Source organism: Ziziphus jujuba, chromosome 1 (assembly GCF_031755915.1).
Source record: "Ziziphus jujuba cultivar Dongzao chromosome 1, ASM3175591v1".
Classification (NCBI taxonomy): Eukaryota; Viridiplantae; Streptophyta; class Magnoliopsida; order Rosales; family Rhamnaceae; genus Ziziphus; species Ziziphus jujuba.
This window is the reverse complement of record NC_083379.1, coordinates 6110821-6126766: the sequence shown is the minus strand read 5'-3', so window position 1 is coordinate 6126766 and position 15946 is coordinate 6110821. Positions and strand designations below refer to the sequence as shown.

At 35.8% G+C, this 15946-nt stretch overlaps 2 protein-coding genes across 6 annotated transcripts; one reads left to right on the top strand and one right to left on the bottom strand.

Annotated features, from left to right (window-relative positions):
* The first annotated feature begins 3281 nt into the window (after positions 1 to 3281).
* LOC107413117 (phytochrome E) lies at positions 3282 to 9221 on the top strand. Of its 5 annotated transcripts, none has more exons than XM_048467712.2 (5): positions 3295 to 5838; positions 6191 to 6247; positions 6380 to 7187; positions 7610 to 7900; positions 8384 to 9221. In XM_048467712.2, exons 1-5 carry the CDS (start codon positions 3792 to 3794, stop codon positions 8625 to 8627), a joined length of 3447 nt encoding a protein of 1148 aa, XP_048323669.2. In that variant the 5' UTR covers positions 3295 to 3791; the 3' UTR covers positions 8628 to 9221. The 5 variants fall into 5 exon arrangements, with proteins under 5 accessions (XP_048323672.2, XP_048323669.2, XP_048323668.2 ...); XM_048467711.2 differs by having other exon boundaries at positions 3300 to 5838; positions 7607 to 7900; XM_048467713.2 differs by having other exon boundaries at positions 3301 to 5838; positions 6224 to 6247; positions 7607 to 7900.
* On the bottom strand, positions 9071 to 15613 carry LOC107413107 (protein MEI2-like 5). Its single transcript, XM_016020979.4, has 13 exons — positions 15236 to 15613; positions 14290 to 14332; positions 14006 to 14149; positions 13455 to 13924; positions 12864 to 13022; positions 12617 to 12733; positions 12363 to 12514; positions 11875 to 11966; positions 10774 to 11746; positions 10606 to 10690; positions 10412 to 10480; positions 9995 to 10174; positions 9071 to 9819 (listed from the first exon to the last, which is right to left on the bottom strand). Exons 2-13 carry the CDS (start codon positions 14318 to 14320, stop codon positions 9688 to 9690), a joined length of 2604 nt encoding a protein of 867 aa, XP_015876465.2. The 5' UTR covers positions 14321 to 14332; positions 15236 to 15613; the 3' UTR covers positions 9071 to 9687.
* Between the last annotated feature and the right edge of the window lie 333 nt (positions 15614 to 15946).

Genomic DNA, 15946 nt, shown 5'->3' with positions numbered 1-15946 from the left:
TGAAATTTAACAACCGTTAGGTGATTTGCACAAGTATTTGAGAGAAATAAGTATTGTGATGCACAATCCGTCTATGGTGCGGACGGTTCTCATGCGGACAACAATATTGGTGACGGTTTTTCATAGTATTGGTGACGATTTTCTAAAAAACCGTCGTTAATATTATGAAAAACCATCACTAATACTACGATCTTTATGCGGACCGTCCTCATCATAAAATTTTCACTGTAATGCATACAATTAAATACGTAAATCAATACAGATAAAAATAAAATTCAAAAGGATTTTATTGCTACTAATTAAAAGTTACCCAACAATTATAAAGAAATCATGAACAACTTTTTCCTTAAATTTATCATTTTCTAGTAAAACCTAATAATAATAAAATTGAGACTATATTATCTGGTTATATATAATTAGTTGCTAATAAATATATATTAAGGAATGGATCAAACAAATATTATTCGGAAGGTCAATGATTGAGGGTTGGATGGTGTCATGTATCGTAGCATGACATCTTGGATGGTGTCATGCATCGTAGCATGACATCTTCACTTCAACTGTGTGAAAACTAAAATGATGTTATATGTTTTGCCAGACTTGAAGTTGTAGAAGCAAACAATTAATATATATATATAAATATTAATATTTTTTTGATAAGTTTTTTGTTTTTGTTTTTTTTTTTCTTTTGGTTAAGTATACTTAAATGTTAATAATGTTAGCATGTATACTACAAATTAATGACTTCGGCCTTCCAGTCTTTGAACAATATTGAAAATAGTTTAAAAAATCTCTTTCATCCATGTTATTTAGCCTCAAAATTGAAAACTATGCATAATAATCATATCAACCCAACAACTGAAGGGACTAATCTCGATAAAATTCATCCAAGGTTATCAAATTTTGAAGCATGATATAATAATATCGGCTGAAAAAAATTTTAAAAAAATGTGAAAATATTCAACAAACATAATTAAGTAATGACGTGATTTCATTGAAAATTATGGGGGTAAAAAAAAGTAGGTGTATGAAATGAATAGGGTGTATTAAGAGTACAGAATGGAGGCCCAAAGCATATCGATGCCACAGGCATGCAGAACTAGGCTGACCGAAAGTCTACACTTGACTCATGATTCAGCCCAATTTTAGACCCAATGACTGGGCAGGAATAGCTGCTAAGTAGCCCACAAACCTGTAAAGTTTAGGCCCCATTTTGGGCCTTTTCATAACATATAATGCTAATTGGGCTTTCTTCAACATATATCTGTCTTTACAGCAGAAGGCCCATTTCATTCGGACTCCACTGGATTCCTAAACTAAATTGTGTGGCAATGGCAACAGAAAGCATTGAGACAAAATTACCTTGTCTGTTATTTATCGTTGTGTCTCATTCGGCGTGAATTGGTTGCCATTCTCGTTTTCATTTCTGAAAGCAAACATTACATTTCAAAACTAAAAAACAACATTTTTCAGTATTCGTTCATAACCTCAAATTAACATACTCAAAACGACTTAACACTAGTTTTTCAAAATTAGTTTGTATCCAAAATCATGGTATCTTAGTATAAAACTTTTTTTGTGATATTAACCGAGTGATTAACAACAATTATGCCATTGTTTGCATCTAGGATAATGAAAACCTTGAAATAAAGTGTGTGTATATATATATATATATATATATTTCAAGTTGATAGATTATGAAAATAATTTTCAAGTGTCAAGATTTAAAAAGAGACAAAAGCTTCATTATTATACACTAGGATGATGAAATACAAGCGGGAAGAAAAATCCGATTTTGCATAAAGTAAACATAGCAGATGGTGAACCCATGGAGAAAGGAACAAATATGCAGATTTCTGAGGCTGAGTTTGATGCATCAAGGGCCCCAGAAAGAGACTTTGGGAGCTCTCGCACGAGGACTGGGGGTTCTACCACGAGGATTGGGTCCCATTTGCTACCTGATTTCTTTGCACTTAAATGTAAAATTGTCTCTTAATTTATGAGCATCATGGTGACTAAACCATGGCAAGTGAAAGTTGAGAGGGATTGAGAGAAGTCTATGGCCACTGGGGCTTTGATTCGACAACCTCTCAAGTATTGGTTGAACGATGATAATGCTAGATGAGATATAAATCCTAAAGAACATAAATAAAAAAAAAAATATATATATATATATATATATTTTTTTTTTTTTTTCAATTTTGTGTGGACCAAAATAGAACACAGAAAGGCATGGTACTATGATCCATTGTTTTTGCTCCACAGATCAGGGCATGCTCAAAGAGGCAGGTGAGTCAGTCCATCCATTCAGGATTCTCATCATACCTAATATAAAAAAGAACAAAAACAAAAAAACTTTTGAAAGGGTATTTTCAAAGCTAATCTGTTTTCTGTTTGTACCAATAAAACCATGAAAATTAATAGCAGGATGGCATCTTTCTTCTTGTATTCTTGCACATAAACTCCAGTTAGTGAGAACTTAAAAAAGGGGCAATTAAATTTTCTTTCACAATTTAAGTTCTCACTAAGTGGACATCAAAATTACATTACTAGCACACCTTAATGTCCCATGATTTTATACAAGCTTATGGATGTGGAGTAGAGATCAAAATATAATACTAGATTTATATTGGTGGATCCACGCCGTCCAAGTGTTCAAAGACTACATACATCAATCCTACCACAATGAAAGAGGAAAACAATTTTTTTTTTTTTTTTTTGATAAATATGAAAAAGGAAGACATTTATAAGTTGAAATGGAAAGGTGACCAATGAAATAAATGCCTAAGAGTTTGTTGGATTTGTATATTTACTTCCACTTTGGAAATATAATGACCTAAAAGGCTACTTTTAGCTTTCACAAAAAGAAAAAAGAGGCACCATATGAAATACTTACTTTTCTACATATATTTGGAGTTTTATTAGTTATGTATATGCGTGTGATAAATATTAGTATCTACTCTTACACGTTGTTTTTTATTCACAGCATGTCAGCATCCTAGGATTTGGTTAAGACTATATTTTGATATTATATTAAAGGAGCAGGAAATTTCTGTAGTGCCTAAAAGATGCCAGTATCATATCCGAATTTTCAGTGAATATATTAAATATTTCTTTTGGGGGTTAAAAAGTGAACATATTAAATAGAGAACATAGAACCGGTTAAACAAACATGATCATGAAAATATTCTACGCAAAAAAGGGAATCATCAAGATGGTCATATAAAGAAGCAAAAGATGCCCGATATGCTTTGGGAATGAAAGTTTTGGATGCCAAAGTCAATTAATGAAGAACCAAAAAAAAAAAAAAGAGCAACAAGCTGAAGCAATAACCATTTTGAACTTTGAAGTTGGAGAATCGAGTCTGAGTGTCAACATGGATAGACAAAAGGGTCAGAAAAAAAATATTTACGATGAAAAAGCAGTGTTCCACATTTAAAAACAATCAGGATGTAGTTGAAGAAAGTGACATGTTTCGGAATTTGGACCAGAAGAAAACAAACAAAGTTAAAGAGAGAGAGAGAGAGAGAGAGAGAATAAGATTATAATAAAGAGAATAGCACTAAACAAAGGTAAAAAGTACAAGATAAACAACAATTTGATTAGGAATGACAGAGTTATAGAAAGAGATAATAAGTTCCCAAATAGCAAAAATGGTGAAAGAGACGTGTGGAACCTACGACGGGAAGAATCAAGCAACAGAAGCAGCTAGTGCATTGATGATAGAGAAGCAGCTTTATTGGAAGTATCCTTGTGATCTTGAGAAAAACCCATCAACCAGAGCTCTCTAAATGGAGCGTGGAAGTGGAGAAAGAGGCACTACAACTTTCTCATCATCAGCTGCAAGCAACATGAGGCCCAACACCAACACTAACACCAGCACCACCCAAAAAGGTAAAGAAATTGCTCAGTACAATGCAGATGCTGGGCTTATGGCTGAGTTTGAACACTCTGGTGTCTCTGGTAAGTCCTTTAACTATTCAAGATCAGTTCTTGATGCTCCACTGACTGTACCTGAGGAACAAATTACTGCTTACTTGTCAAAAATCCAGAGGGGTGGTCTCATCCAGCCCTTTGGCTGTATGCTCGCAATTGAGGAGTCCACTTTCAAGATTATCGGTTTCAGTGAGAATTGCTTTGAATTCTTGGGTTTAGGCAGTCAGTTTGAGTCAAACCAGTTGAAGGGTCTGATTGGAATTGATGCTAGAGCACTTTTTACACCTTCTTCTGGTGCTTCACTGGCGAAAGCTGTTGCTTCCAGAGAGATATCACTGTTGAACCCCATTTGGGTTTGTTCTAGGAGTAACCATAGGCCATTTTATGCTATACTACATAGAATTGATGTGGGAACTGTAATTGACTTGGAGCCTGCTAGGTCGGGTGACCCTGCATTGTCATTTGCAGGTGCAGTGCAGTCACAGAAACTTGCTATTCGAGCAATTTCTAGGCTGCAGTCTCTTCCTGGGGGAGATATTGGTGTGTTATGTGACATAGTTGTTGAGGAAGTTCAGAAACTTACTGGGTATGATAGAGTTATGGTTTATAAGTTCCATGAGGATGATCATGGTGAAGTGGTGTCTGAAATCAGGAGGTCAGATTTAGAACCTTACTTGGGTTTACACTATCCTGCCACAGATATTCCACAGGCTGCTCGGTTCTTGTTCAAGCAGAACCGTGTTAGAATGATTTGTGATTGCAATGCAAACCCGGTTAAGGTCATCCAAAGTGAAGACTTAAAACAGCCTCTGTGCTTGGTCAACTCAACCCTCAGGTCACCACATGGTTGCCACACACAGTACATGAACAACATGGGTTCAATTGCCTCATTAGTAATGGCAGTTATTATAAATGGTAATGATGCAACAAAGCTTTGGGGGTTGGTAGTGTGCCACCATACTTCCTCCCGGTATGTCCCTTTCCCACTTCGTTATGCTTGTGAGTTTTTTATGCAGGCATTCGGTCTGCAGCTCTATATGGAGCTTCAGTTGGCATCACAATTGGCAGAGAAAAAGATTCTCAGAACACAAACCTTACTATGTGACATGCTTCTCCGAGATGCCCCATTTGGTGTTGTGACTCAGACCCCTAGTATAATGGATCTTGTGAAGTGTGATGGGGCTGCACTGTATTATGGAGGAACATGTTGGTTACTGGGTGTAACTCCAACTGAATCAGAGGTGAAAGATATTGCAGAGTGGTTGCTTCGTAATCATGGTGATTCTACAGGGTTGAGTACTGATAGTTTGGCAGATGCTGGTTATCCAGGTGCTGCTTTGCTAGGTGATGCTGTTTGTGGGATGGCTACTGCAAGAATCACTACAAAGGATTTCTTATTTTGGTTCAGGTCTCACACTGCAAAGGAAATGAAATGGGGAGGGGCTAAGCATCATCCTGAGGATAAGGATGATGGTGGAAGAATGCACCCTAGATCATCATTTATAGCTTTTCTTGAAGTAGTGAAGAGTAGAAGTTTGCCTTGGGAGGTTTCAGAAATAAATGCTATTCACTCTTTACAGCTTGTAATGAGAGATTCGTTTCAGGATATGGAGGACAGCGGTTCTAAGGCAGTGAATTATTCCCGGCAGAGTGATGATACTGAGTTGCGAGGGATGGATAAACTCAGTTTTGTTGCATGTGAGATGGTTAAATTAATTGAGACAGCAACAGTTCCAATTTTTGGGGTTGATTCAGGTGGTCTTATTAATGGATGGAATGCAAAAATTGCTGAATTGACGGGCTTACAAGCTAACGAAGCTATGGGGAAGTCCCTAGTTAATGAAGTCATCCACGAGGACTCACGTAGAGTTGTAGGACATCTTCTAAACAGAGCTTTGCAAGGTAATATTTTTTTCCTTATGATTTATGTTAAGGACATAAGTCAATTTTTTTTTTAATTTTTTTTTATATAAAAACATTTGTTGAGGATTTAATGTTATGCATGCAAATAGCTTGGCATTTCCATTAGTGAACACATTCATGTCTTGTATTTTTTTTCTTGACATCTATATGCCAAATTCCTACTTCACTCCAAAATAAGACTTTATGTGATAATAAACCTAGCTTGTTGAAGAAGGTGCTGTGAGGAATTTGATAAATCTGAAACTTGAACATTTAGGTACAGGAAAACCTTTTTTCATCTTCTTCTAATTTATTTTTTTCCTCTCTCCTTTCACTGTGTTTGTGTATAAAGATCTTAATGCTCAGTCACCGTCTGTTCCAGCAGAAATTTGCAATAATCAGGAGCATTGTAGGGTTTGGACTCTTATAACTCATTTCTCCTTCAATTTTCTTAAATTTTCAAGGTCTTGATCCTGTTCATTCTTTTTGCTTTTTTGCTTTAATTCCACAAACAGCTCTTAATTAACTTCTATCTGTTCAGGTGAGGAAGACCGGAATATTGAGATAAAACTGAAAAATTTTGGGCTTTCACAGGAAAACAAAATTATATATATTGTGGCCAATACATGCACTAGTAGAGATTACACAAACGCAGTGGTTGGGGTGTGTTTTGTGGGCCAAGATGTTACTTGTGAAAAAGTTGTTATGGATAAATTCATCCGCTTGCAAGGCGATTACAAGGCTATCATACAGAGTCTTAATCCACTGATTCCTCCCATATTTGCATCTGATGAGAATGCCTGCTGTTCTGAATGGAATGCTGCAATGGCAAAACTGACTGGTTGGAGAAGAGATGAAGTTCTCGGTAAAATGCTAACTGGCGAAATCTTTGGAAGTTTCTGTAGGCTAAAAGGTCAAGATACACTAACTAAATTCATGATTCTTTTATATCAAGGAATCAGTGGTCAAGATATTGAGAAAGTCCCATTTGAGTTTTTTGATAGAAGAGGGAAATTTGTTGAGGTTTTATTAACAGCAAACAAGAGGATCGATGCTGGTGGCAACATAATTGGATGTTTCTGTTTCCTCCAGATTGTTGTGCCCGATCTGCAGCAAACCTTAGAAGGATGCAGTCAGGAAGATAGAGCACATTACTCAAAACTTAAAGAGTTGACTTATATAAGACAAGAGATGAAAAATCCGTTAAACGGTATTCGATTTACACACAAGCTCCTGGAAAATACGGCTATATCAGATAATCAGAAGCAATTTCTTGATACTAGTGATGCATGTGAAAGACAGATACTGACAATCATAGAGGATATGGATTTGGGAAGCATAGAGGAAGGGTATGTCTTCCTCTCTTCATATATTGGCAAAATAAAATGAATAAATTAAGGTCAACTATTCATGTGCATCTTCAAGTTTATAACAGTTGTTAATATGGATACCATTGCTTTGGAAAAAGTTTCTTCTAGATCTTATAATTTGTACTTTCAATTCAATCAAAGAAAGTAATGGAATTTTTTAATGAAATTGAATGAAAAAGTACATATATGGTAAAATGCATGCTTCCCTAAATGCAGGTCAAAATTTTTTCCTCTTGTCTGGTTTTGTAATCTTTGGTAATATATGTGTCCATGAATACATTTCTCTTATCTCATTACCATTCTCTTAGAATTCAATAATTTGCCAAAAACATTATATCTGCAGGTGTACAACAACCTGTATTCCAGTGAATATCTAACACTTATCCTGATTGTAGCAGCAGCATAGAGCTGAACATGGAGGAATTTCTGTTGGGAGATGTTTTGGATGCCATTGTTAGTCAAGTAATGATCATGATTAGGCAAAAGAATTTGCAGCTTTTTCATGAGATTCCGAAAGAACTAAAATCATTACGTCTCTATGGCGATCGGATGAAGCTTCAGTTGGTCTTGTCAGATTTCTTTCTCAATGTGGTGCATCATGCACCTGTCTCAAATGGCTGGGTTGAAATCAAAATTTCCCCTCGCCTGAAGTTTATGAAGGATGTCAATGAATTTATTCGTTTACAGTTCAGGTACAAGTACAACAACCAAACTTAGGTTCTATGCACCTCATGTTTTGAGAATCATTTTAATTTCAATTTCCAATTCTGTGCTTTACTTTGGGATTGTCTATTGCTGTTGTCTGCCTCACTGGAAAACATGGACATGTAGTATATGTGATACATATACACTATATTTTTTCTTCTCCTCTGCTGTTTTGCCCCCAGTTAGGATTGATAGAGTACTAAATACTGCAACAGTGGTTTCCTGCTCAGCTCATTTTGTCACTTTTCATGAAACTTTGCATGCCATTGACTAATTTGTTGTCCATATTATCCCAGTATGACATTTTATTCACATCTACAATGTAACCTAATGAAGAAGATATTCTTAGATGTTATTTTTCCTACGTTGTTTGCTTTTGATTTGTATTACAGTACAGTTTGAGAACCAAATAATTACAACAATTAGATGATTTCTGCTACATAATTTTCATTTTCCTGTGCAAGTTGTAGAATGACTCACCCCGGTCAAGGCATTCCTTCTGCTCTAATTCAAGACATGATCGAGGGAGGAAACCAATGGACAACAAAGGAAGGACTCGGGCTAAACTTGTCTAGGAAACTTGTCAATAGGATGAATGGTCAGGTCCAGTACATTAGAGAGCATAATAAATGTTTCTTCCTCATCGACCTCGAATTTAAAATGGTAAAAAATAATGGAGGATCACTGGCAGATACAGGCAGGATTACTTCTTAAATACTTGTGTCATTTCATAAGATCTCTTTGTAATGTATCTGTGAAGGCCAGGAAGATTCTCGCTATAACTGAGGCTTCTAATTTTGGCTTGAGACTTTACATGTTACACCATGGCTCATATAAGTTTATAGAGGTTAGAGGTTTGCGCGTTTATTTTTCCTTGTGAGCAGTCTGATATATTATGCCTTCCTAGTGAAACACCAGTTCTATCATTTTGCATTCCAATGTAAATATGTGTGTTTTTGCAACTTTCTTTGCCTCTACAATGACAGGAGTAAATGGTTGACAAGCTGGGCATTAAGGATCCCATGGTTCAGCCCTATTGTTTAAGTTATCTTCGTCAGGCAGAAATCTCTAAATGATCCACAATATGTAGATCATGAATTCCTAATCATCCTTCAAATTGAAGAAAATAAATAAAAAGAAAAGCACACAAGTCAACGAAAAGAAAGATGGTAAGATTTTGATAAATATGAAGCCATCATATATTCAAATGAGAAATATCATGTCTCCATTACATGTTTGAATTTCCACATCAAGAATCCAAATGCATAAGACTAATAATAATAATTAAAAAAAAAAAAAAAAAAAAAAGGGAGGAAGCATTTCCCTCTCCCTGTACAATTTGTACCCATGCTAAATCACCAAACCTAAGAAACCTCAATCGCTTGAAACGTAAATATCCAGAGACTGATATGAACATCGAATCTGCAAACTAAATTGCTCAGGTCACGGAAAAAAATATGCCCAAAAGGAAGATAGAGGAAATACATATATAATGCGCATTTGTGAAGAGAAAATTCAATTCCCACCCATGCACTTCAGCTTACCCTCCAAAATATATCAAGCCATTGAGCCAACCATCAACAAAAGGCTTCTGCTGTTTCTGTCAAAGCTCTCTAACAAACACTACCAAAAAGGAATATTATACAAAGTTTGCACACTTTTTCTTATCCTTTTCCTTCTCTTCCTAACTTTGTACACTAGAGTATATATGCAATGGTTAGAACCTGCAGCCACCATCAGAATTGGTTGATGGTGATCTGCCTCAGGCACACTGTTATCTTACTCCTGGCATCTCATGATTGTTGTGCTCCTCAGTTGGACTTCCTGGGAAATCACCTAAGTATGACTCCTTAGGCTGAGAGGTCAAAATGTTCAGATTGTTGGATGGAAGATGTTCCTGGATAATCTACATATAATGCACAATATCAAAGAAATTAATTTATTATGCATCCAAATCAACTAGACCACCCGGCACACGTTCATCAATCAACAATCAGCATACATAATGATCAAAGAGAAATTTTAATCAACAAAATGAAAACTTAATTGCCTGGCCTTTATAATAATATTTTGCAATTTACCTGATCACCAGCTTCTGAACCTTCAGAATGAAAGAGAATAGGGCGGCAGCGTTTATCTTCATTCATCAAGCTTGAATTCTGAAAGTGAGTGACAAGGGCTGCCTTTCCCTGAATTCTAGCATATGCCAAGGAAGCAACTTTCTCACTGTTAAACTTCTCCCACTTCTTTCCATTAAATGCCTGCATAGAATTATTATTTAGTGAACCTACAAATTGTTTTGTATTTCAAGACTTTCATAAACCAGGAGTCCCTTTTCTTTGTCGAGACTCTGGAATTATGACAATGTCAGCTTCTAAGGAAAAACTTTCATTTATAAGGGTAAAAGGAATTAAGAAATTGACACAGCACAACTCAGAGACAATGATGTGGAAAGAACCAAACAACCAATCAAGAAAATTCTAAACAAGTATAAAAACCTCATAAAATGGAATGATGTGCGAAGGAGACAGCATATTGATAAATGCATAGCCCACGTTGCATTTATTCTGCACAAGCAACCAGGATTATCAATCAATAAAAAACTGACTACAGAAAGAGTTTAAAGGATCAAGTATATACAAGATTAGAAAAGATTTGTCAAGACTTCTCTTTAGAAACACCTGATAATTACCTTAAAATCAATCGGCAAGTAGAGAAAATCATAAGTACCCCTGAGATTTTCATCTATGGCAGCAAGCAACATTTTTGAGGTGTATCTACAGGACAACAGAAAGTACAATCAATATCCACAAAAACTACTGTCAGTTCACATACAACACAGTTCAGAAGTCAGCCTTACTTATTTGGTATATTTTTTATCATTAAAGTTGTCCGATTATCTTCCCCAGAGATGATCTTATCCAAATCAAGTTGAAACTGTTTTTTTCCATCAATCTGGTTCCCATTATTCTCTACCCGTCTGTTCCGCCCATGCTCAATCAAACCATCAATGTTTGTAGGTAAAAGTCCATGGAATGGGCCATTACCTAAAAGCACAGGGCTAAGCCTTGGAGAGGACATCATCTTATAATTTGTGCCATTTTCAGACATGTTTCCTGGAATCGAAATGCCAGAATTGACAGCAGCTCGAGGACCACTGATATTTGCCTTTAATTTTCCATCACTGGGGCCTAAACCCACGCCGCCATATGCAACAGAACTCAAAAATGAAGTTTCTGGTGACTCTGAGAAGTAACCAAAGTTCCTGTCTAAAGGGACCCCAGATGGAGCAGATCCAACATGATGGTGCTGACCTTGATAATGGTGATGGGACAAGCCAAGGAAAGAGCCATGATGAACTGAAAATGGAAATGCATGACCCTTACTAGTTGTAAATGGATGCCCCACACATGGTGCCGGTCTTGGCCAAGCTGAAGATGTGGTGTGCTCTGAGTACAGATTTGGACTCCCCCACAGGAATTGTGGCCCTGACAAAGTTTCCATGCCAGACCCATTTGATGTTGAAGGACGAAAGGAGGGTATAGTTCCATTAAAGTGGCCCAATTTCGCCTCTGGGATTGAATGTGATTGCTGATATGCAGATCCGTGAGCTGAGTTTGCATTGCTAAATATATGGTCCACATGACTGCCCCTTCCTTGGTCCTTGCCAATAGGTGCAATCTTTGCAGTATTTGGTGCTTGAGAATGCAGAATTGATGCTAACCCAGGCAACTGGTTGCTACTAGTCGGGCTCAAGGTTCTAAAACTAGGAGATTTACTAAAACTGTGCATAGGACTATGTTCAATAGGGCTGTTGAACTGCATCCAGTTGCCTGTAAAGATTGTTGTATTAACCTCTCAGTTTGCGAGTAAATGAAGAAATCAAATAACTCAAAAACAAAAAGCACAAAGAAACTATATGCTCACAAGTCATGAAGTATCTACCTCAGAGAACACTTACCTGGAGGAGAGTTGGTTATTGGCGAACCCACTGGATGTCGAAAGTTCCTAGATTCATCTTGTTCAAGTTCTTGATTCAGTTGCAACATCAAGCTAAAAAGTAAATGTAATAATCAATTTTATAGTTTTGATTTTAAATAACTAGCACAATCGGGTATAAATAAAACATGAAATCAAAAGAAAATGATGACATATTGAGCAGAAAAGACTGCACAGCACAAATATAAGAGGAATAAATACTTACTGCCTCTATTTCCAATGAACCATGATCCCTAAATGCTAATGCAACAAAATTGAACCAAGAAAACAATAATGTTTGCACACCAGCAAACAATTTGCTAAGCAACAGACAAGAGAATAAGGAAAGTATTTAACTTTAAATATAATAAAATTAAAATGTCTACCAAACAAATCAATTAATAATCCTCATAGCTTATGGTATTACCGACAAATAAAAAAATAATAAAAAAATTATATTCATATACGCACTTTCGACGAGCTCCACCAGGACGACTAGGTTCAAGCTTTATACGTTTACCAGCTATGTCACTCCTATTTAATGATTTAAGTGCTGCTTCTGCGGCTCTAACATCATAAAACTCAATAAACTTATGATGTCTCTTGTGTGGTGTTTCCCTTATCTGATTTGTACAATAATTACCACACAGCACAGATGTTAACCATTTATGCATAAAATAACAGAAGCTAGAAATGGAAAATTCATAACAAAATAAATTTATCACCTCTTTGACCTCGCCGTAGGCCCCAAATATTTGTCGGAGGTCTTCATTTGACACTGATGGATCCAAATTAAAAACTACCAATGTTCCTTGATTAATATCCTTGTCTGATGGGTTATCCTGATTTGGTACAAGTGGGAGCAAAAATAAAATGATCATCACATGGTATTAACAAAATTTAATATTAACAACTTTGTCCAAAAAGAAAAAGAAACGTTTAATTTCAAAAATGAGGAAAGTTGTTCCCAACCTTTGGAATTGAGAAGTGGATATCAAGTTTCCTCCGCCTCAGAGGCTTGTTCTGTAATGCACGCATAGCAGTTCGAGCAGCACGAATATCATAATAAGATATCATCACAAATCCCCTATGTTTACATGCGGTGTACAGAGTTCTAATATCGCCATATTGCTACAAAATGACAGGTACATTTATACATCATCCAAAACTGTATTGTAAAAAGAAACAAAAAGGAAAAGGTACTGCTACGAAATGAATATATAATTGTAAAATAATCTAACACAGCTTTGTAAAAAAGGATGTTAAAAAAAAAAAAAAAAAAAAAACCTCATATTCCGTCACTTTAAAAAAAAATAACTCAGAACTCAACAAACTAGTTCTGCATTCTATCTTCAAGCATTAGAAAAATCCAAGAACTAAGGATAACCACCAAATTTTAAACAAAATTTTATAAAAAATGCATTTAACCATCCAGCAATGACTTATATCTTCCACAGGCAATAATTTTTGTAGAAAATCTAAAAACTTTCCTCCCAATAACCTGAACAAACAAATATAGCAAAAAATAGTATAAAAGCAATAGCTCTTTCTTATTTGAATTACCTCAAAGAGAGTTTTAAGTTCTGAATCCTCAACATTACTGTTGATATTCCGAACAAATAATGTTCTGGAAGGATGCTCACCATACGGATGTTCTCCAGCAACAGTTCCCACACCATTCGAAAGAGTATAATGAGGCAACCCATTATTAAGAGCACCATCAGATACATTTATCTTCGACATACCTATCCTTGGGCTCTCCTGTGGATCAGTTTCCAATTCCATGCCTCCTCCACTACCAAAAAGATCATATTCTTCCAAGTCCTCTAATGAACCAGGCAAACCACTAAGATCAAGATCATCTGCTAAACCAGCTAAAAGCTCATCTTCATCATCAGGAAGCAAGCTTCCAATTGCATTACTTTCCCCAGCTTCAAGTGTCTCATTGTTCTCAACATTTTGAGGGAGTTTCTTTACACCACAAGAAATATCATTAACAGATGGATAACCCTGCTCTGCATCATTCAAGTTCACTGCATGCATGAACAAACAGTTAAGAGGTCCTCTCTATTAATTTAGCAGTTGAAAATCTTAAAACAATAATTCATGCATACACTTTGCGTGTGGAAGAACAGGTAATGAGCTTGAAAATAGGGTAGCATCACCCGAGCCACGGTAGGCATCAGATCCAGAGAAAATTTCCCATGCTCCACTGCCAACTTTCTTAGGAACATTTACTGGTGTAATCTCAGTTGGCCCTACCATATACAAAAACAGGACTTGTCAAATTTTTTTATTTTTTTATTATTTTTTTTTCTTTTTTAACTGGAAAAAGAAGAGAGGGGGGGGAATCATTTAGTTCACAATCCACTAAATGGATGAATGCATACAAAATTACCTGAAGATGAATTGTGCATATGCTGCTTCATCGCATCACCTCACTGATTTAAACACAATAGTTAAGTGACATAGTTAACTTTTGCTATGGCAAAATTAATGAAAGAAATCCTTGCTCTATAGCACACTTGACTCTCACAAGCATTTAAATGATAATAAAACTCCAAATTCATTGTCACGTATAACAAACAGAAAGTAGAAATAGCACCCATTGATTTGATTAAACCAACCGAACAAAAGAATTTCCAACGACATAAATTTTCAACTCTAAGAGTTCTGAAAGGACTTTAAGGTCAAAATGCTTAGTAGGTAGGTATCCTCTTTGAAGAAGGAAAAGAAAACGGGAGAATTGACACTTACTGACAATAATAGGCAGCTTGAAACAATAGAATAACGAAACAAAAATATTGAATTTAAAGAAAACCGGGTGAAAATGAAACATAAGACAAACTAAAATAAATAAGAAACTAACATTAAAAAGAGAGAGAGATGGAAGACATTACACCCTACTAGGCTCTTTAACTTCTCAATTAAACAAAAATTACTAAAATAGTTATTTTCTCCTTCATTCACATAAATGAACTGTTTAACAGGGTAAACAATCGAAATTTCAAAACCCCCAAAAAAAAGCTTTTAAAAAACATTATCTCAAACTAAGCTCCTACGCTCTCAATCAGAACTCAGAATTACCAATTACAGACATCTTTTTGATTCATCATTTGTTTACCAAAAAAAAAAACTGCACTTCAGCATGGTAAAAAACAAATTACCCAATAAATTCAACAAATTTCTATTCAAACCCAAAATTCTCGATATTCAGCAGTATCATTTCATCATACCCAATACTCAAAACTGCGTTAGTCAAAATTTTTGGAAACTCACCGACCTCCCTTAAAAATTCCTAAAAAATTCTTCCAAACAATAACTCCATACAATAAAGAAATTACCTGACAAAAGTACAAAGCAATCAAACCCTAGAGCCCGAAAGCAGCGCGTAACCAAAAAAAAAGAAAAGAAACAGAGTGCAATTTGCAGAATACGAAGTGTCCAAGCCCAAGACTTGATTCGACAACAACCTCTATCCTCCACTATCTGATAGAAAGACAAAGAGAGACGTATAGAGACAGAATTGCTAGTGAAAGAGAGAGAGAGAGAGAGAGAGAGGAGAGGGTCACTCTTCTTCTTCTTCTACCACTTCCACTTTCTCTCTCTAACCCAATTGGAATTTTTGAAGAGATAGAGAGAGAGCAACGATGATTGGACAAGAGGACTAAAAAAGGAACAGAGAATGATTGAGAGAGAGAGAGAGAGAAAGAGTGTGAAAAACAGAGCGTTTGGTTTACTGCTTATATAGATTTGGGGCCGGGAGCACTTGGTAGCCGGATTTAATTATCTTTGAATGTATTTTGGTGTCCAAATTAGGAAAATTTCTTTATTGTATATCCCAATAAATAATGCTCCCATATTGTATTTACCTTATTTATCTTTTTTTAAAGGTAATTAATTGGAAATCTAATTATTCATGAACAAGATAATTATGATCCACGTCAGCTTTTACCCCATGTGAACCATGCCCTGTCTAGGAATTTTTTGTTAATTTTATAGTTTCGTATTTTATTTTTTACATGCCACGTGAGCATTGACTGAAGTAGAAGTCA

Coding starts and splice junctions, on each gene's coding strand:
- LOC107413117 (XM_048467711.2), top strand. CDS start 3,792: ATGGAGCGTGGAAGTGGAGAAAGAGGCACTACAACTTTCTCATCATCA. Junction 6,248..6,379: donor TTGCAATAATCAGGAGCATT/GTAGGGTTTGGA, acceptor CTATCTGTTCAG/GTGAGGAAGACCGGAATATT. Junction 7,901..8,383: donor TTTATTCGTTTACAGTTCAG/GTACAAGTACAA, acceptor TGCAAGTTGTAG/AATGACTCACCCCGGTCAAG.
- LOC107413107 (XM_016020979.4), bottom strand. CDS start 14,320: ATGAAGCAGCATATGCACAATTCATCTTCAG. Junction 14,150..14,289: donor TATGCACAATTCATCTTCAG/GTAATTTTGTAT, acceptor TGTATATGGTAG/GGCCAACTGAGATTACACCA. Junction 10,175..10,411: donor ACATCATTCCATTTTATGAG/GTTTTTATACTT, acceptor AATTCTATGCAG/GCATTTAATGGAAAGAAGTG.